Below are 21,430 nucleotides of genomic sequence, written 5' to 3'. Positions count from 1 at the left end.
TGCTCCATCCATGAACATGACAATTTTGCACAACACGGACACGTACTAAAACCATTTAAGTCTATTAGATATGGTTCAATACAACATTTTATGAAAGAGAAATAGAAATATAGTTTTAATCAATTTATGTATAGTCAATCATAAGATATCGGACAAATCAATTTTAAATGTTAACTTATTTATAAGTGTTAGAAATATAAGTATGAGTTTAAGTTCTATATTGATTAAAAATAAGAAAGTAAAATATTATATAAGAATAAAGACTTATAAATTTATTATTTTAAAATTTTGGATTGAAAGTGTTGTTAATGTCTTATATGCTTGGACTCTGGTCTTATTGGTGTTTGTTCTCTCAATTGAAATCTCCTCTTCTGTAATTTTGTAAAAAGAAATCAATTTTTCTTTTCTATAAATTTAACAAAAATGACCAAATTATGTTATTTTTTATAAATTGAAATTAACTTGAAACTTAAAAGAATTCGAAAAATAATTTTACATTTTCGGACAAAAACAAAATTACTTAAACCTTTAAATTTTGATCTGGCATTTTTTTTAGGCGAGGGTTTGGGTTCCACGATGACGGGGAGCTTGTGGTGAGGGCTTATGTTTGTGAGGATAACAATTTCTTTGACATTGATTGATTCGCCCTTGCAACTACGATAGATGCTATATGTGGCAAGAGTCACTTTCTTCATTACTCCAAATTTTAATTCATCTAAACTTATTTTTAACATTGACGTAAAATTCTTCTCTATTCTATATTAACTTTGGAAACACTTTCCTTACTTGTTATACTATGCATAAATTATTGTTTGATAAAGCAACCTCTATATAACTAATCATACATATTTGATTTAGAAATGAAAATATTTTAGAAGGAAAAGAGGCATATAATGGTGAAGAAAAGTGAGAAAAGAAAGGGAAAGAAATGATTTGAAGAGTTTTTTACGTTACACACATTGGGAAGGCAAAGAATATTAATCCATTTTCCTAGGAAAACAAAGAAAGAAAGGTGTGTGAGGATGATGGGGCCATGGTGAGAAGAAGATAGAAATAGAAATGGTCCCTCCCCAGTGAAAAAGAAAAGCAAATTCTAAATTATGAAAAGGGAAAAGGCAAAAAGAAAAAGAAGAAATAATTCATTTCAGAAAATCATTGCTTAGTCGGTGTTTCCTTGACGGTGGTAGCTTTGGAATCAACAACGGACAAAAAAGCTTACCATAGATCAGCTGAGATCCCCACCACCCTCTACCTTATTTACTCTTTTTGCTTCATCTATTTTCCTCTCTACAACACCTCTCGTTATACCTTTAAAATTATAATAGAGTTCATAAAGAAAAATTAAAATTCACAAAAATATACTCCTCTTTCTTACGACAAAGTAATGTAACAGTGAGATTTGATTTGAAAGATACTTTGACTATAAAAATAAAAAAGTAACATAATAAGAAGTGCATGAAAAAAATGAGGAAAGTGAGGTCAAGCAAAAGATTGATAGTTTATTTTTATCATAAATATATATCATTTCTAAGACAAAGATCGTATTATATTATGAAATTATCTTATTTTTAGTTGATATAAAATTTTTAACATATTCTTTTATGTTAAAGGTATTTGCATGTAGGTTTTAAATTTAATCTAAGTTTACAAAATCGATTTGTAAAATTAAATTTGCACTTCATTTATATATTATGAAATTGTTTTATCTTTAGTCGATGTGGTACTTCTAACAAATATGAAGTTTTGACTCAAATCTAAATTATTCTTAACAATTTCTCTTTAAAAATAAATCTTTTTTTTATATGATATATTTCTCTTTTAGTATATATTGGTGATTTATTTTTAACTTTATGGGTCTTAGTTGTCATATTTAAACCTTTTTTGTGATTATGATATTGTTGTTATAACAATATAAGTAAATCACCACAAATCATCGTCGTCTCTGATACCAATGATTAATTATATATTTTTCTTGTATCATTGAGATATTATATATATATATATATATATAACATTAATTTTATACATATAAAATAAAATATTTAACATCATTTTTAATAAAAAAAATCTTGTGACAATAAATTTAAGAGTCTTATATAGTATTTAATTTTTAATTACACTTTTTTTTGTATTAGACTTATTATTCCCAACTACTTTTTATGTTCATAAAAATGAAGAATAAAGAGTAACGGAGGATAAGAATTCTATTAAAGGCAAAGGTTGTTTGCGTTTGGGACACCGGAAGATTTGAATGTTAATAATAATGTTGGATTGGGATTGTGTGCGCGTGAAGGATGAGGGTTAGGGATTTAGAAAAGTGATTAAATTGGGAATGGAGGAATTTGGAGTTTGATTAAGGCAGTGTTTGGCAATGCAATGGGGTATGGTAGGGAAGAAAAGTAAAGGTGAATTAGTTAAAGTGGATAGAGAATGAGTAGTTTGGAATGTTAAATGTTTGGAGATAGTGAATGATGTGACAGAGCGCTTCTGGTTGTATTCTACAGCTGTCTACCTCTTTCGCCTTTTTTTTTTTACCAATTTTCAGCTTCATTAAATATGTATTTGACATTTTTAAAAGAAAAATATAAATAAAAATAAAATTTGCCTCCATTTCAACTCACTTAAAAATTATAATGATGTTCTTTAACTTAAACTGATTTTTTTAAAACTAAAATACACCTAATCTCCTTATTTTCTTTGGTCTATACCATAATTGGGCTGATGATATGTTTTGGAAGAAAAAAATAAATCAAGAAGGATTAGTTCTAATAAAATATATTAGTTTTACTTAATATGTACCTTTAATAGGATACATGTAAGACAGGTCCATTTCATATATATATATATATATATATATATATATATATATATATATATATATATATATATATTAGGGAGTGATTATACATAGACTTTAGTTTAATAAAGATATTTGATATTAATTTTATCGTAAAATCTCTAAATTTATGAGATGTGTAATAATTGATAATTTTTACGATTCATAATTCAATTATACGATAAATTTTATAAAAATATTAAAAAAAAACTTTTTTTTTGTATTTTTATTAAATATATGATATAATATAACATATAATAAAGATTTCACTTGGATTAAGTTTAATGATTAAATTTACAGAAAAACAACAAATAATATATTCTTAATTCCTTCTATATCATTCACACATCTTATAACAAGTTATAATGTCTTATCGACAAGTCTAAACTTAAATAATAAAAATTCTATGTTTAACATTTTTATGATAAGTTTGCATTAATGATTAAAATTATGATGTTTCACATCTACGTCTAGTATGTGAAATTTATTAGTTGTTTTATCCTAATTAGATTAGCCTTCTGACTACTAAAATAATGATAGAGATAAATGTCTACCGCCTTCAAAATGCACATCTATCCCAAAAGGGATTTTTTTCAAATTGATTTTTAACGTGAAACTTTCTATTTAAAGATTTTTTCATAACTGAACTAGACCTAAAATTTTGTACTTGATCTTATACTTGAATAACTAACTTTATAAATATCTCTTATTACTAATAATTTGATAATCAAATTTTGTTGATATTCTTTTTAATTTCTTTGATATTATCACTTCACTGCAAATTTTTTACATTTCAAATATTCAAAATAATACAAATGAGTTCCTTTTTCATTATATTGGAGACAAGATGAAATACAATAAATTCACTCTCTATCACAGTATAAAAGAAAGATCACCAACACATTTTGAAAAATTATTAGTTAAAAAATAATTAAGTGGAATGAGTGACATGATGGTTTAAGGACAATTTTTTAAAATATTATAAATTATTAATAATTTTAAAGTTACTTAATAAATAACCTATTTTTTTTTAAAACAATGTTATTTAGTTAAAAGAGTTTTATATTAATTCTTTTATAATTATATCTATAGACACAGAAAGTATAACTAAATATATTTAATCTTATAAAATAGGATATATTGTTTTGCTTAATCCATAAGGTTTCAACAAGATCAATTCTATTCGTTTTCTTAAGTTGAAAATTTAATTTCATTTTAAGAGAATAATCATTTGTTTTTCAACCCAATGTGATTAGTTTAAGGTAGTTATTAGCGACCACACCATAGTTACTGCACATGCATTATAGTGACATTATATGTACGCCAGAGAAACATTAAAACAAGACATTTGTAAATTTAAAATGAGAAAAACTAATTCTTATTAAATTATTGTCTTATGTAAGAAAAAAATATGAGAGAATTTTCAACTTATATATATATATAATTTGCATTTTTTTTTATGGTAACAAACCTCATATTTACTCATCATCAAATCCCCACCAACTAAGATAAATCTAATTGTTAGCTGTGGAGAATTTAATTCATCTTAACTCACGTCCCACATAGATTATCAAATTTAGTGAAAACAAAATAGGGAGCAGAATCGGGGAAAATTTCCCATGCCTGAGTAATTTGAAGATCTCGAGATACTACTGATTTTAAATTTTAGAAGAAATAAAATGAATTAAAATTTGGCATAGATTAAAATAAAAAACTCTCTTATTTTTTTAAGATTAAAGACATTTAAATATAAAATATTCGTATTATTATGGATTTGACAATTGTACTAGTTTTTTCAGGAAGAAAAGTGATGTGAAGATTAGTTAGAAGGTAAAGAAAAAGTTTAGAGGGGTCAGTGAAGGAGGGTTAGAGGGGGCGGAGACGAGGAGAGGGTCATACGTGGAACAACCTGTTTGATGAAATGCCACTGACAACATTAAAGATTTAGTTTCAAAAACCTGACTATGGAGGATAATTTATTAGGTCCTGCTTCACTTTTTATCAAGTATGGCCAAACAAGTCCTCCAAGAAGCCGAACTATTTTAACAAAATTTGGTGCCCCAAATTAGGACAAGTACTTTTCATTTTAAAGATGAAGAAAAACAGGGCACTTGCCCTTCCTCCACTTTATCTCATACCTACCTGAATGGGTCATCATAGTATTCAATTATGACTACTCTTATTAATATTATTTTTTTAACGCGCGTATTATAAATTTTTAAAAAATTAAACAGTAAATTGAAATAAGAAAAAAAACTCAATATTTTACCATATTGAATGCACTTTCACGTACTAAGATAATATTTTATAGATTGAGATCACTTATGCATACAGCAAACTGAAACCTTACATTCTTTTATCATCTCCCATTAACTGACACAGTCATACTATGCTACACTTTTTTTTTTTTTCATTTTTCTTTATTGTATATGTTTTATGCAAGATTTTGCACCGATATAATTCTCTTTCGTGTTTGATGAATACCCATGTGGCTGTCCCACATCACCATGCTATAGCAAGTGCTTCGAGAACAAAATAATTAATTCAAAAGTCAAACATTAGACATAGACTTCACCTAGCAACTCGAAAATGTTTATTAGGGTATAAGAGGGAGAATGACACTTGTGGGAAGAGTCTCGGAGAATGCTCACCCAGCAACCTTGATTATTGATATGTGTAATTTTTTAATGGAAACATTGATTATCGAATTCTTCTTCTTACACGTATTTGGGAATTGGAAGGTAGTAGAACCGTGACTATAGAATTTACCCATGTCTTCCTCACTCTCGTGTAAGAGCCGTTAACGGAACTAGGCTAATATATACGGGAAAAACAAAAAAAGGTTGCCACTTCCAAAAAAACTTTGATGACTGAAAGAAATATGTTTTGAATAAAAGCGGTATGACAAAAGGAGAAGTAATAGTACTTTATTTTACATTGGTGTGTTAATATTGAGAGGAAAAAAAGTGTAGCGTGTGTAGGTGTAGGGTGTGTTTGTTATTTGTTGTGTGGTGGTACCTTGGTTCCAATATCAATAAACTCGATGTGGGATAAGAGTATCTCTCAGCGGGGTCTAGCTATACATGCAGAAAGGGATAGATACCAATAGATAAAAACTTAAAAACCGACAAGAAAGAGAGAGAAAGGGTGAAAAGAAAGAAACAAAAACGGGTCACCTTTTTACTAATTTGTCTGCTAGCGTGTGGTGCGAATGTTGGAAGCATGGAAGCAAAGCAAAGGCCGAGAATGGCGGCAACCCATAACTCAATCATAAATCCCACATCAACCTCACTCTTTCTCCATTACAACACCTGGCACTCGAGGGATACCATTTTTCATTTTTTTATTATCTTCACTGTACCATTTACTGTTTACATAGTTAGATAAACACAAGACATCCCAATGCCATAAACTGCACTTTCCTCCCTTACCTGAAAAGTTGCTTTTCTAATTCTTTTTTTTTCCCTCCCGGGTTTAAGCAAAACTGGTTGGTTTTAATTTATTCGACTTAACTTAATTATCGTATGAGTAATGGGTGGGTTTGGTGGTGTTCCCCACACGAGAAAAAGAAGCAGCAGCGAGAACAGTGGTGGTAGCGTTGTTGGGTTGGATGTGAGAGTGCAGAGCCCTGAAGCATTATTCCATAATAAGATGACGATGATGGCGCATCATAATCATCACCACCGTCCATTGTCATCACCCTTTGATAATGATTCCTGTGCTGGTGATGGCGATGGTCCCACGGCTTACATGTCTTTTACTAATCATATAAACCTTGTTAGTGGAGCTTCTGTTCTCGCTCCTGCTATTGATGGTGGCTGTGGTGCTCCTGCACCTGTAAGGACTTTGCAGCCTTTTGACATTTCTCCTTATACTTCTCCCACCACCACCTCTTCTACCTTCAAACCCTCAGGTTTGCGTTTTAATTACTCTGTCCCCCCTCATTGCTGTGTGTGCTAAGCTTATGTTTCGTTGCATCTTTCTCACTAATACATCCCAAAGATTGCATCTTTTTCCTAGAATAAAAAGAAAGTAAAGGTGGGTCAAAAGAGAGAGAGAGATTGTGTGTAGTGTAGGTGCTTTGGGGTTTCTGTCCTGTCTAAGACTCTGAACATACTTGTGTTGTGTCTTGGTTGTGTGTTACAGCAGGTGGGATGGCGGCTTCGTTGGGGTTTCCTTTCACAAGTGCACAATGGAGGGAGCTTGAAAGACAAGCCATGATATACAAGTACATGATGGCTTCTGTTCCTGTTCCACCTGATCTTCTCATCCCTACTTCACTCACACCCTCTTCACGCTCTGCCTGCAGTATGAATGACCCTTTACTTTCTCCTGCTTCTTAATTTCTATTTTTCTACTCTCATTCTCATACTTCACGCACAAACACCAGACAGCAGCATGTTCCCGTGCCTTTTCTGCCTTTTTACTCCATTCCCATCTAAAGTTTGTGTCTTTCTTTGCCTGCTCTCTCTCCACCACTCTTTGCATTTGCCTCAAAGACTTCACCTTTTTTTGTTGTTCAAATCACTGTGGCCCTTTTCATCACATGGGGGCTTGCTTTCACTGTTTCTTGAACTTTGCATTCCCTTTTGTTTTTTAATTTCATTTTTATTTTCAGTGGATGGTGGTTTCAATCTGAGGTTGGCCAGTGGCACCGACCCGGAGCCAGGTAGGTGTAGAAGAACAGATGGTAAAAAATGGAGATGTTCAAGAGATGTGGCTCCCAACCACAAGTACTGCGAGCGCCATATGCACAGAGGGCGTCCCCGTTCAAGAAAGCCTGTGGAAGTTAACACCAAGACCGCCACTCCCACTTGCATCAATAACAATACCCACCAAATCAAGAGGCCTCGCCATGAGTGTAATCCTTTTCCTCCTATACCTGATGTAACCGTCGCCATTTCTAACCCCACATCTAGAAAACATGGACCTTCACCCCACTTTCTTGGCTCTTCCACCACTCTGCCATACCTTGAATCTCCCCTCTCTCTTGCTAACTTTGGTTACAAAGCTGCACATTTCGACTCCATGCCTTCTGTTTCTGCAAATAAGGAGCCCAGGTGAGTTTCAAGTTCCATTTTGCCTGGTCTTTATTTCTCGATTTGCGTTCTGATTTTAATTCTACTTCCCCGGACATGTTTTCCTCTTCTCAGATCTTTAGTCAAAATACATAAAGAACAATGCATTACTTAGAACTTTTTCAACACCTTATACATTTTGTTTTTCCTTTTTGATTCTTATTAAACTGAAGTATTGTTGTAGTTCTACATTTAGTCTATTTTACTAGAGTAGTCGAGAAATGCTTTTCTTCTATGGTTATGTTGTGATAAATTGGTGCTGTGTTACTGATCTGGTGAATTGGATGTGAATGTGATAGGGGTTTGGAGTGGATGCTGAATGGAGATCCTATTTCCCTAGGTGCTTCTGACTCAGAATGGCAGTCTCTGATGCATCACAAAGTTGGACTGAGCAGTGAGGGTTCTTGTAACAATCCCCATCCTCACTACCTGAATTCATTTACACTATACAACACTGGGATGGATCAACAGAACAGACGCCACCCTTTGTTCCTGAATCCTCTGGTTGTTCCTGTGGAAAATCTCCAACCAGAGAAGCCAAGAGGTTTCATCGATGCTTGGTCCAACACAGAAACCGGTGAAAACAATGCCCCCACCAACAACAAAAACTCTGCTGCATCAATCGGTAAATTGTCCCTTTCTTCTCTTGATCTATCAATGGGGGGTGGTGCTGTGAATGAAGATGTAGGTAATGTTAACATAGGGCTGGGCCTAATGGAGTCTATTGCAAACACACACACCGATACCAAAATCTCTCTCTCGAACTGGCTCAACCCTGCACCATGGGTGGCCTCAACACTTGGGGGTCCTCTGGCTGAAGTTCTTAGGTCAAGCACGGTGACTGCGACAACAACCAACGAAGCAACCTCAAACACACCATCACCAGCCACCACACATGTTGAATCTAACAGTCCTCTGGGAACAATGGTGTCGTCTCCATCTGGGGTGTTGCAGAAAACGCTTGTTTCGTTGTCTGATAGCAGTAGCAATAGCAGCCCAAGGGTTGCATCATCAAGGGCGAATTCTGAGATGGCCCTGCTGAGGTTTCAACCAAATGTAAATTAATTAAATTAGTGTTGATTTGAAATGGGGTAATATTATTATGTAATGTGGCATATTTGGCTAAGTGTGGTGTCCATTCGGATAGGTATAGGCCCTGTGTCCTATTGTGGAGGACGGTTTGTTATATACTGAAAACCCTCTGGTGAACAACCTGTGTTTCTGTTTATGTGATGAGGACTGGTTGCAGCTTTAAATTCTTGGTTCATGGAAACGTCATGATGTTACTTATCTCTACCTCCCAGTGTATGAATCAATGCCATGCGGTTGTTTCTTGTGGGGTCCTTACCTCCTGACCCAACTTGTCGGAAAAGACATAAATCCAACTTTGACTATGTCAACCATCTACCTCTTCACCCTTCTCCCTCTCAAAAAATATCAACCACCGCCATTTTTCTACACATTTTATTTCTGCTCTTCTTCTTCTTCCATGTCCATCCATATCTTATTATCTAACAAAAATACTGTTGATTAATTCTTTAAAATACCACGTTTTTAACATCTATTATCAGTTAGTTGTTCCAAAATGTTATATTCACCTTTTGTCTACGAAACATTACTAGGAATATTCTTCATGACTTTTGGACATAGGTATTGCAAAAGTTACTGTGAGAGTACCTTTCTCTTTTAGATATTTAGATATTGAAGGAAGACTTGCGAAATTGACTTATGATCTCCATGTTAATTTATGTCTACTGGAAAAAGTCCATTTTATTGATTTACTATGAGTAGACAGAATCTTCACATAAAATGGTTAAAGCAAGGATCAAAACGGGTTTCTAATCCATGTTAATTCAATCCGTCTCAAATGCATTTTTTATGGTGAAGTATGACCAATATATTCATCTCAGTAAAAAAATTAATGTCACATTCTAATCTCTATCACATTGTATTTAAAACGTGAAACTCAAATAAAAACCTAATTCGAGCTACATCTAAATTAGATTGAATGTATAATACTCATGTACAATCTAAATTCAACTCAAAATCACTGTAATCACAAATTCAACTATCTATTCACAATTTTTAAGCTCATTTTAATGAAATATAAAAATTTCTGAAAGAGAAAAATGCTCTCAGTTTCATGTAAAAAAAAAAAAACAAAATTTCTTATTCAAAGTAAAGTTAAAGTAAAAAAAACTAAGCTTTTTCCGACCCAATCCCTCATATTATACAGATAGAGAGTTACTAACACAAGTAGGTATTTTAATTGAAGTCTTACATATGAAAACTAGCCTAAAATCAAGAACAAATTAATATCAGTACTCCTGTACTAATAGAAGTATATGAGTTGGAATTCATTGTTTAACTTCACTTTTTTATAAGCTTTGTAATTTCACTCAAAATCTTAAATTTAACTTTTTAATCCGTCATTAACTTTAATTATTGTTGATGTTGAGAGTCACAGAAAAAAATAAATTAAAGAGGTGAAGAGATCAAATGTTAGAATATTTTACACAGATACACACAGTCACATCTCTTTTTTCCAAAATAGCACACTGTAACTTTTATTTACTCATATAACAAGCACTTTTAACATATATTAATTTCTTAAGAGAGGGGAGTATAATTTTGAAATAAAAAACAGTACAATTTAAACACTGTATGACGACGAGAGACTAGTGCAATTTATTGAATAATTATTTAAATCTAATTCTGATAAATGATGTTTTTTGGGCCACATCGATTGCATCTGGGCTTGAGGCCTAGTTCAGAAAGGCAGCATAGAGTGGTTAATAGCATGCAATTTTGATAAGGCCTCTCTCATATTCCATCGTTCTTTGGGTTGATCAGCTGCGCAACTCAGACCAACTCTCAACACATCAGCGATGCAGTCTTCAGCTTTATGCATCCAATGTGTGTTGCTGTCAAAGCCACTGCTACCATCATCACTGTTTGAGCTTTGTGTTGAACATTCATAATCCTCAATGAGCCTTCGATCTGCAACCTTCACTACTTCATTCTCATCCATGCTTGAGACAAATTTGTTGAGGCTTAACCCTTCTTTGAACATTTTATCGCTTGGTCTTTTGGCTGTGAACATCTCTAGCAGTAGGATCCCAAAACTGTAAACATCGCCCTCAGTTGAAGCCTTGCTTCCAAAACCATATTCTGAAACATATCACACTAGTGTTATTAGAGCCAGATATAGGTGCGTGTATGTCAGTTATGCACAAATATCAAAAGAAAAAAGAAACTGGATTATTGTTAATAGAAAGCAAAGTGTTAATGTGTACCTGGGGCTATGTAGCCAATTGATCCTTTCAGTCCTAGAGTGCTACTCTGCTTCTCTGATGTGTTTTGACACAAAAACCTTGCCAATCCAAAATCTACAACATGTGCAGTCATATTTTCATCTAGAAGGACATTGGCAGGTTTCAGATCACAATGTGCTATTGGTGGATCGCAGTCATGGTGCAAGTACTCCAGAGCAGAAGCAACATCGATTGCAATGTTCAATCTTTGCATCAAGGTTAGAAGGGAGCCTGACTCTTCGTCTCCTGGGTGTATTTTGAAGTCCAAGTTTCCATTGGGCATGAATTGCATGACAATGGCCTTAAATTCCTCGCCTTTATAATCAAGGCTGGAGCAAGAGGTGATGACCTTCACCAGGTTCCGATGCCTAACATTTTTCAAAGCTTCACATTCCGCGTTGAAACTCTTAGACGCTTTGCTTTGTTGCAGGTCCAGGACTTTGACAGCAAGGGTCACGGTTTCACCAGTGCTGAAGCTGAAAACACCCTTGTACACAGAGCCAAAACCTCCTTTTCCAATTAAGTTTTCAGCTGCAAAATTGTTTGTAGCTATCCGAATATCACCGTAAGTTATATTTTTAGACAACCCCATGAAAGGGTCAGATGACACAAGGGTTTTCCTCTCCTTTCTTTTCTTCTTCATTGTCCAAAACAGAAAGAGCACTGAAATGAACAAAGCAGTAGCACCAACTACTGCAAGCATGGTAGGGAGTAAGAATTTTCTTTTCTTCTTGCCAACAACACACGGGAGTACTCCCAAATTTTGTACAATTTCCTTGCTAAGGCTACAGAGTTGGTTGTTACCTCGAAGATCAAACTTGGTAAGGTTCGTAAAAAGACCTTTCGTAGGAACCTCCCCTTCCAAATGGTTGAAAGACAAATTTAATTTCTGCATATACTCGAGCTTTTCTAAACTTTGAGGAATAGGACCAGTGAGACTGTTTAATGATAAATCCAAAGTCTCAAGGGATGCTAAATTCCCAATTTTTGTTGGGATCGAACCATTGAATCTGTTTCTTGCCATCGTTACCCACTTCAAGCTCAAACAGTTCTCTATTTGCTCAGGAATGTTCCCTGACAACTGGTTGTCAGAAATATGCATGGTCTCAAGCTGTTTCATGGTTCCCACCATAGGAGGTAACGGACCCTGCAGAGAGTTTCCTGCTAAATTCAACATTCTTAAGCTAGAAAGCTGAAAAATCTCGTTTGGTACGGTCCCACCAAGTCTATTCAGTCGCAAGTCAAGAAAAGTTAATCTCTTGCATTGTCCAATACTTTGGTGAATTGTACCCGAGAATTGGTTATTTCCCATTGCAAGGATAAAGAGATTTGTGAGATTGCCAAAAATGTCTGGAATGTCCCCAGACAATCTGTTGCTGTATATAAGAAGTTGCTGTAGATTATTGAGTGCTCCTATTTCTGATGGTAACTCTCCAGTGAAAGAATTGATTTCAAAGGACAAGGATATGAGATTTTTGAATTTCTTCATTCCTTGAGGAATGGTACCAGTAAGAAAATTATTAGCAACACAGAAATGTTCGAGATTCCGGGAAAGATTAGCAACAGAGCTTGGGAGCTCCCCAGCCAAATGGTTTTCATGGATCCGGAGTTCCTGCAACTTGGTGGAGTTTCTAAGGCTATCAAAGAACTGAACATTTAACAAGGTTGTGGAAGAGAGATAATTATGACCAAGAACGAGGCGGGTAAGGTTTTTTAAGTTGTAGAATAGAGGTATGGGTCCAGTAAATTTATTGTTGGCAAGGTCAATCTCTTGAAGTTGTGAGGCATTGGATATGGAATTCGGAATTACCCCTTCAAACATATTAGTTGCCAGGTGTAGATACTTTAAATTTGGAAGAAAAAGGCCAAAATTTTGTGGTAACTCACCCGTAAGATTGTTCTTTGTGACGGATAAAAAGACTAAGGAAGAGATGTTGAAGATAGAAGTGGGAAAGTTGGCAGAGAAATTGTTCTCTGAGATTTGAAGAAAGGAAAGATTGCGGAGATTACCAAGTTCAGTTGGAATGTCCCCCTCCAAACGGTTCCTTGCCAATGAAAGATTCTTAAGAGAAGAGAGATTGGCAAATGATGGAGGAATCTGACCTGTGAGATTATTGACAGAAAAATCTAAAATTTGTAGACGGTGGAGATAACCCAGTTGTGATGGAATTGTACCACTGAGATTGTTGGAAGATAATTGAATGACATTGAGAAGTGAGAGATGGGCAAAGTGTGTGGGAATTTGGCCATGAAAATTGTTGTTGGAAAGGTCAAGTGAATGTAGGTAAGTGAGGTTGGAAAGGTGAGGGGGCAGTTTGCCAGAGAGGGAAAGTCCTGGTAGATTCAGAGATTGGACCCTGTTTCCAACTTTGGAGCATCTGACACCGTACCAGTTGCAGTGATTAGAGTTTGTGGACCAGGCAGAGAGAGCATTTTTAGGGTCTGTGACTTGAGATTTGAAAGAAAGAAGGGCTTCTCTGTCTGTGTTACTGTCACATAGGATGGCATGAAAATGATGAAATAGGAAACAAGAGAAGAAGAGAAGTGGAACGTAGATCATCATGATTAAGTTGGCAAGTTGGCTTACATGTTCATTTGCATGGAAGGCAAGTATTTATTTATAGCCCAAATCCTTGTTGGGATCTTTAATGCAAGTCAAAAGTCGTTGCTTTGAACCAGTCATACTAAGGGTTTTGGAGTGGCAAAAGGATGAACTCAATGAGTGAACCATAGAATATGATGAGTGAAAAAAAAGAAAAAGTGTAACTTAATGAGCATGCATTTCATGACTAAATGTTTAAATGGTTCAGTGCCACTTAAGGCTTGGAACCACTCATGGTAGCTGCTGTTGACTAATATTTTCAGTTAATAGCAGTTGGCTGTAGAAATTATATATATTTTATCTATTTATTTATTATATGAATTAAATATGTATTGGATTCATAGATTGTTATATTGAAAAAATTGTATAATGTATTTCTGTTCATCTTTTTTTGTAAAATTCATCTAAAATATTTATATAAATTTTATGAACTAGATGAAATAACTACATATTTATATAATAAATATAATATTTTCATGATAAATTTTACAATAAAATACAATATAATATTTATACATAAATGAAATAAATATATATTTACTCTATAAAACAGAACATAATTTTTAAAAATAATTTAAAAACTGAAAACATATTTATCTCTTTACTTATTTATTTCATTATTTTAATACTCTGCTAATATTCCAATTAATACGTTGGTCTCAGCAATCATTTGACTTTATTTTATTGATGAGTTGCGTGTTGACATTTCAATTATGAAATTTGCAGTTCTTCGAAACTTTGTAGTGCAAATAGTTTTATGTTTCCAGACGCGGTTGAGAGAAAGAATTTGTACTGCCACACTACCCGCAATCTTCGGTTTTGAAAAGGATGCATAATTAAATATTAGATTTTTTTCCACCATATATATAATGTTATATCACCATTATTTTTAATTATAGATCAATATATATATATATATATATATATATATATATATATATTGACAATTATCTCTTGTGTATTGGTATCTCTTGGTGAATGATATCAAGGGTTTTTGGCTATTGCTAGATCAAGTTATTTTGTTTTTGATTTTCTCTTGGAGTTTGGTTAGATTTGTTAAGGCTACATCGTTGGTTTTTGGATTGGAAGTAAATAATACGGCTTGATCTTTTTCATCCATAGATTTTTTTTTTAATGGATGGAACACGACTAATAATTTTAAGTTAATGCAGATTTTGTTTATGTTGTCAGTAGGATCAGGTAAAATAAACTAAACTTAACTTAACTATTAAAAACTGCACTGAATTAAAAATTAGTTCATTTGAATTTAACTGAAAAATAGTTCAAACAATTGAATCAAACTGTTTTTTTTTTCTAACAAACTGTACTGTATTATAATATGAACTTAACTGAATTGTACATTGATCTGTTTTTCGAACTGCGCCATTTTTTAAGTGAATTGCACTGATTTTTGAACCGAACTACATTATTTTTTAATCAAATTGTATTATTTTTTAACCTAATTGCACTAATTTTGAACTAACTACATTATTTTTTAACCGAATTGTATTCTTTTTTAATCGAATTGCACTGATTTTGAACCAAACTACACAATCCTACTCAACATGAGTAAGTTTTGTATTTCAAGAATCGTATTAAAGACAAACAAGGTCATCCATTTATCAACAAAACCACATCACATGCATGATATTTCATTCAATACATCTTAATACATATATAGGTTCTCCCATAAACAACGTCAACATACTAAATACTAATATATCTTCAATCATCTAAACTAATAACACTTGAAGGTTCCATTCATATTTTTGAAAACTTAAAATAAACTTAAAAAATCAAATAAAAAGTATATAAGTTTTCATATAAACTTTAATTTTTTTACTTTTTTTCTTTTCATTGAAAAATTATTTAATTATAATATTTTATATAACCGGTACCAATATAAAAAAAAAATAACATATCACCATTGTATATTTTTATAATAAAAAATATTTGATTTTAAATTGAAAATGATGGGTATAGTGTGGAAGATCACAAATCTTGAATTCTTATATTAGTAATACTTCTTTTTTTATCATATGATAGATAGACACATTATCGATAAAATGTCGGTTCAATCTACTTAAAAGATTAATATCACTTTTAAATCAAAACTTTAATAGATTTATCGGTCAAGTATCTCGTTTATATTTATTATAAAACTTAAATTTAAAGAACATACATCATGTTAATCATGTATTTCTTATTCATCATTTTAACTATGATAATAGAATATCCTAACGTTGATTTATACCAGTTTTATTAAAGATCAATTTTAATTTCATAATTTGAATTAATCTACTTTTAGGTACTGATTTTAAAATTCGCATTTTCTTGTCCAGAACTACAGAAAAATACAGTTAACCACACACTTGCTGAATTTCCAAAATATTATATAATAAAATAAAATAAAATAAAAAATCTGTCACACAATAAATTATATTTTTACATTATCATCTTATTAAATAAGTTGCACATGTAAATAATTAAATCTCATATGGTGTTTGATGCTGACTCTAGTCATGGACGCACCAAGCCCAAGGCAAACAATTGATACATATGTCTTGCAAAATGTCATGACATCATAAATTCAGAAATGAAGAAAACAAAGCTAAAGATCAAAGATGAATTTCAGTTCAGTCTTTAATTAACTGAGTCTTTAATTAACTGATAAGAGTACAATTTTTTAAAGCTGAATTGTTTTACGGTTCACATCAATTATTAGTATAATTAGTTTGCTTATCTTTTTTAGTTTTTTAATAGTTCACTTAACTGGTTTAGTACAGTTAAATTAATTTTTTTCAGCCTCGGTTGTTAGTGTATGTAATTATATATAAAGGTGATTTCTTTTCTGTGGCCATATTTCATTATTTTAATTTTAATGTTTTATTGTATAATTATTTGTTAAATTTTTAAAAATTAATAATTATTTTAAAAAAATTTATATAAGGCTTTCTATCTTCTCTCATTTTTTTCTTATTCATCGATATAGTTATTTTCTCATTTTTTCTTCCTACGTTTTACTTTATTTTTAATAAATATAATTTTATTTTGTATATTAACTTAATAACATTATAATATCATCACCTACTAATATAATATTATGTATATTTAAAAAATACATACACATAGACACAATAACACATGTATTTACGCTAGTAATAATCATATGAATGATATTGATAATAATAATAAATTTAATAATAATAGTTATTGTAACACCCCATTTAATTAATAATTCTAATTAAAAGGAATGTCACACATAATAGTATAATAAGTAAGGTCCTGGAGTATAAGCGTTACTCTTACCGTTATCCCAAAAGGAACCAGGAAGGAACTAGGGCACACCACGATGCCAATAACAAAGTATAGTAAAGGATCAACAGTAATTCAAAATAAACCCTAGAGGCAAGACAATACATGGGCCATAGCCCTAAAAGAAAAGCCCAAATAAACGGAATCCAGCCCAGACAGGCTATGCAGTGAAGTCACCATTTCCCTATTGACCATGAGGGTTTCTCACATCTGCTCACATCAATAAATTGATGATCATCGCAAGAAGAGAACACCACACACATAACAATCAAACAAGCAATTGGTAAGCTAGAGCAGAAAATGATTTATCATACAGTTACATACAATTTCATAGTCCAATATGCTTATGTCAACCAATCATGTTATGACTTGCAAACAATACACTAAGACTCACGACACGACTCATTCGGATACATAAAATTAGTCGGATTCAGCGAATGCTTGCACTTATGGTGGCCTTTACTGCTCTACCGAGCTAATTGTTACAGTGTCTCACTTCCCCCCACAAGGTTAGCCCTTAAAGTGTTCCAGGCCTCTTGCTACTCTCACCACTAGAGTCAGTACGCTCTATGTGAGACTAACTGACTCTCTAGAGTGTCATGATGTAATCTTTACCTTGAATTCTTACTAAATTATATAAATGAGGCATCACCATAAATTCTAACTAACAGGGGTCATGGAATTATGTCATGACCAACTAAGGCACCACCATGAGATCTCACCTAGAGATTCATGGAATTACGCCCTAACCAATGAGGCACCACCACGAAACTATCGTGGAATTACGTCCTGACCATACCAATAACATGTTCCATCAATCAAGTATATACTTGTCATGCATATCAATCTCATGCAACATTTACAACCATCCTTCATCCATATTCCATACCAAAATCATATTAAAACTCATCATATTCAGCCCATGAACCATTCCATACAAGCAACATCACTCAAATCATGCCTTAATATAGTAATCCAACAAAGCATATGTCATTCATCCAAGGACAAAGGGAAATAATAAAGTAAAACACATTCTCGCCCAGCTTCTCGCTCAGGCAGAAAGGTCTCGCTCAGGCGAGCTCCTTTCGCTTAGGCGAGAGCTCGAAAAGAGGAACATGGAGCTTTCTATAACATCCCTAAGGAATATTACTGATATAAAATAAATAAAATTCGAATTTCATTAAAGTCCACATTGATTTTGAACTATTTCCCAAAAACACGGGAAAATTTAAAACTTTAACAATTAAAATCCGTAAATCCAAGAATCCATGATTCATAGAAACTAGAATAAAAGTCAACGACTCCAGCCGGATTTACATAATATTCTCAAAAACAAAACAGTAAAAGTATACATATGTATCTACAAAATTATCCCATGATAGCCCCCGCTTCGTGTCTACGCATCTCCTGGCCCACCTGTCACATCATCTGCTCCCGGATAACAAGTTATCCGATCATCGCCACACACACACACAGATAGGGTGAGCTATGCACAATAAAACATAACAGATATATATGAAGTAAATATGCTTCCCCACCCAAAACAATATAAGTACAAAACTCATAATTTCCAAAGACCCAACCATGACCTCATAGTCCTTCATGAGTCATATGCATGAGCTAGGTCTTAGGACTTCCCTGTGCTCCCACGAAACTGACTCATTCGTGGTCCAACCCTATGAGCCTATCTCGCTCATAGTCCTGCCCTACAGACTCCTCGTCTGTAGTAAAAACATCTGAGTCTCACACTTGGACCCTGGCACACACGCAATCACCATACTATGGACTCCTCGCCCAATAGTAGCCGACGGGAACAACACAGTTCCTTGCCCATCGTGCGCCCGACACATGCAATCACCATACTAAGGACTCCTCGCCCAATAGTAGCCGACGGGAACTCAACCAGTTCCATGCCCATCATGTGTCCAACCACCGAGCACATCCCAAACCCCTAATGGACTTAGTCCTTCAAGCCCAACACACCACAACACATGCATATACAATCTAACCATAGTATAACAACCAAACACACTCACAAGCACATAAAAACATAGCTAATCACATAAACTCGCTTAGACTAGGGACCCCTCGCCCAAGCTAAGCCCTCTGCTTCGCTTAGGCTAGTTCGCCTTGCCTGAGCGAGCTTAAAATAACCACAACTACACGTTATCTCGCTTAGGCGAGATTCCCTCGCCTGGGCGAGTTGCACCATCGATCAAAGCAACACCCTTACCTTGCCTAGACGAGGAACCACTTAACCATGTCATTTCACGTCGCGACCTCGCTCAGGCGAATGTCTCTCGCTTGAGCGAGACAGAGTCGCTCAAACACTGATACTTCTCGCCTGGGCGAGATATCGCGCTCAAAAGCGCTCAAGTCACCTCGCGACCTCGCTTAGGCGAGCTGTCCCTCGCCTGAGCGAGACTAAGTCGCTCAACACCAAACCAAGGTCGCCTGGGCGAGCAGCGCGACCCCAAATCAGACGTGAGGTTCTGCAACTCTCGCCTAGACGAGATAGACTCGCTTGGGCGAGACTTGCAGAGTTCCCTCACTGTCACACACGAATTTTACCCAAAACAGTGTCAAACCATCCCCAAAAGCATACTACAAAACATGCAATCAATACCAATGTATTTGTAATGGCAATTAGAGCCCAGAACCATACTTTTCTCACAAAATTGACAATCACATTGGAACATATAATGATCAATAACCAGAATGGTCAAAACCCTCCTCCTACAACACATTACCCATACATGTTCATGCATCAAAACTCAAATACCCTTTTTCCCAATCACAATACATCAGGTACAAATTTTTCCAATCAAACAGGACCCAATTAGAACCTCAAATTCATAACACAGAACAGATTATTGACATACGTAAAGTATAGCTCCCCTAACCTGGTTTGATTGCTCAACAATTGTGAAGGCAGAACCCCCTTGACTCAAAACCCTTTCTTGCTTCAACCCTTGCACCTCAAAACTCAGTTCACCCTTTCCAACTCGTGCTCCTCTCCCAAACAAATTCCAGCAATGCTTAAAAATAAAAAATAAAACGAGTTTTGGGCCTTTAATTTCCTCTTCATTATTACTTATTTGATAAATTCTCAGCCCCCTTGGCTGCCCATTCTGCTAGGCTTTTCTTTACCCCTTCACATTCATATCACCACTATTAGTTAGCAAAAATAAAGTTTATTATTTGCCCACCAAGGTTTGAACCCATGACCTTCCACACATAAGGCCATATCACAACCACTATACCAAATCACATTTGGTGATACTCACAAATCAACAATATCTTACAATACTAATCACATACTCATACATATCCTTAAAAATCACTAACAAAAACAATCACACATAATTGGCATAGATAGGAATCAAACTCAAGTCCTCTCACACAAACCAAGTACTCTCAACCACATGAGTTAATACTTTTCCACGTCACATTATACCGCAATTAATGTCATAAAGACGCCCTCCTCCCGCATTTATTAATTAATTAATTTTCTCGGGTCTTACACTTTCACGTTCTCTCGCTTAGGCGAGACTTCCTCGCTTGAGCGAGATGAACTCTCGCTCAAAATAGGAGCTCGTCGCCTGAGCGACAACTCGCGCAAGTTCTAGGCAAAAACCTTTGGTGCCCTTGCTTGGGCAAGACTGGCTCTCCTGGACAAAAATACCAGGATTCTCCACTGTTCGCGCGTGTAGCAATAGGTATTCGAACCAAAGCATAGTTTTACATATCCCAAATCACATATGACAACAACCAATCCATACAAACATGAAACAAAAGTGAAATGAACGGGAAAACACAAGAACAAAAAACCCTAGCTTCTCTTACCTGAGCTACTGTGAGAGTTTGAGTACGACCAGAGAAACACTACAGCTTCTAGGACAGCTCTTAGAGTTGAAAAAATAGTAGAACGGGACAAAACAAGGTCATTGAAATGAGCCTCAGAGGAAACGCAAAAATAAGGCTTAGAAAGGAACTAGTATGAGCTAAGGATCAACTTACGTGGAGTCGAAACTGGTGGAGCGAACTTGAAGAGAGCCAAAGTCCAAACCCTAGCAAAAGGTGGTTGCAGCTCTAAGAGAGGAAGAGTGAGACTAATTTGGAAAAGTGCAGTGAAATGAGAGGGTTAGGACAGTTTAGGGTCTTGGACACCCTATGGGCCAGTCCTTTGGCCTAACAGATTTAAGACCAGCCCTTAAACATTAGAACAAATTTAAAGTGGGCCTTACAATTATAATTATAATAATAATTATTATTATTATTGTAA

At 34.2% G+C, this 21,430-nt stretch overlaps 2 protein-coding genes across 3 annotated transcripts; one reads left to right on the top strand and one right to left on the bottom strand.

Annotated features, from left to right (window-relative positions):
• Nucleotides 1–6,202: 6,202 nt before the first annotated feature.
• GRF7 (growth-regulating factor 7) lies at nt 6,203–9,308 on the top strand. 2 transcript variants are annotated; one of them, XM_028086818.2, is made up of 4 exons: nt 6,203–6,749; nt 6,986–7,144; nt 7,455–7,896; nt 8,214–9,308. In XM_028086818.2, exons 1-4 carry the CDS (start codon nt 6,368–6,370, stop codon nt 8,977–8,979), a joined length of 1,749 nt encoding a protein of 582 aa, XP_027942619.1. In that variant the 5' UTR covers nt 6,203–6,367; the 3' UTR covers nt 8,980–9,308. The 2 variants fall into 2 exon arrangements, with proteins under 2 accessions (XP_027942619.1, XP_027942618.1); XM_028086817.2 differs by having other exon boundaries at nt 6,207–6,749; nt 6,983–7,144.
• Nucleotides 9,309–10,414: 1,106 nt separating this feature from the next.
• On the bottom strand, nt 10,415–14,015 carry LOC114196233 (uncharacterized). The gene is made up of 2 exons (XM_028086814.2): nt 11,211–14,015; nt 10,415–11,085 (listed from the first exon to the last, which is right to left on the bottom strand). Exons 1-2 carry the CDS (start codon nt 13,789–13,791, stop codon nt 10,685–10,687), a joined length of 2,982 nt encoding a protein of 993 aa, XP_027942615.1. The 5' UTR covers nt 13,792–14,015; the 3' UTR covers nt 10,415–10,684.
• Nucleotides 14,016–21,430: the final 7,415 nt, after the last annotated feature.

Source organism: Vigna unguiculata, chromosome 9 (genome assembly GCF_037176805.1).
Source record: "Vigna unguiculata cultivar grain cowpea cultivar isolate G323 ecotype 2 chromosome 9, ASM3717680v1, whole genome shotgun sequence".
In the NCBI taxonomy this organism is placed as follows: Eukaryota; Viridiplantae; Streptophyta; class Magnoliopsida; order Fabales; family Fabaceae; genus Vigna; species Vigna unguiculata.
The sequence above is the reverse complement of the archived record's forward strand: the minus strand, read 5'-3'. Positions and strand labels throughout refer to the sequence as shown.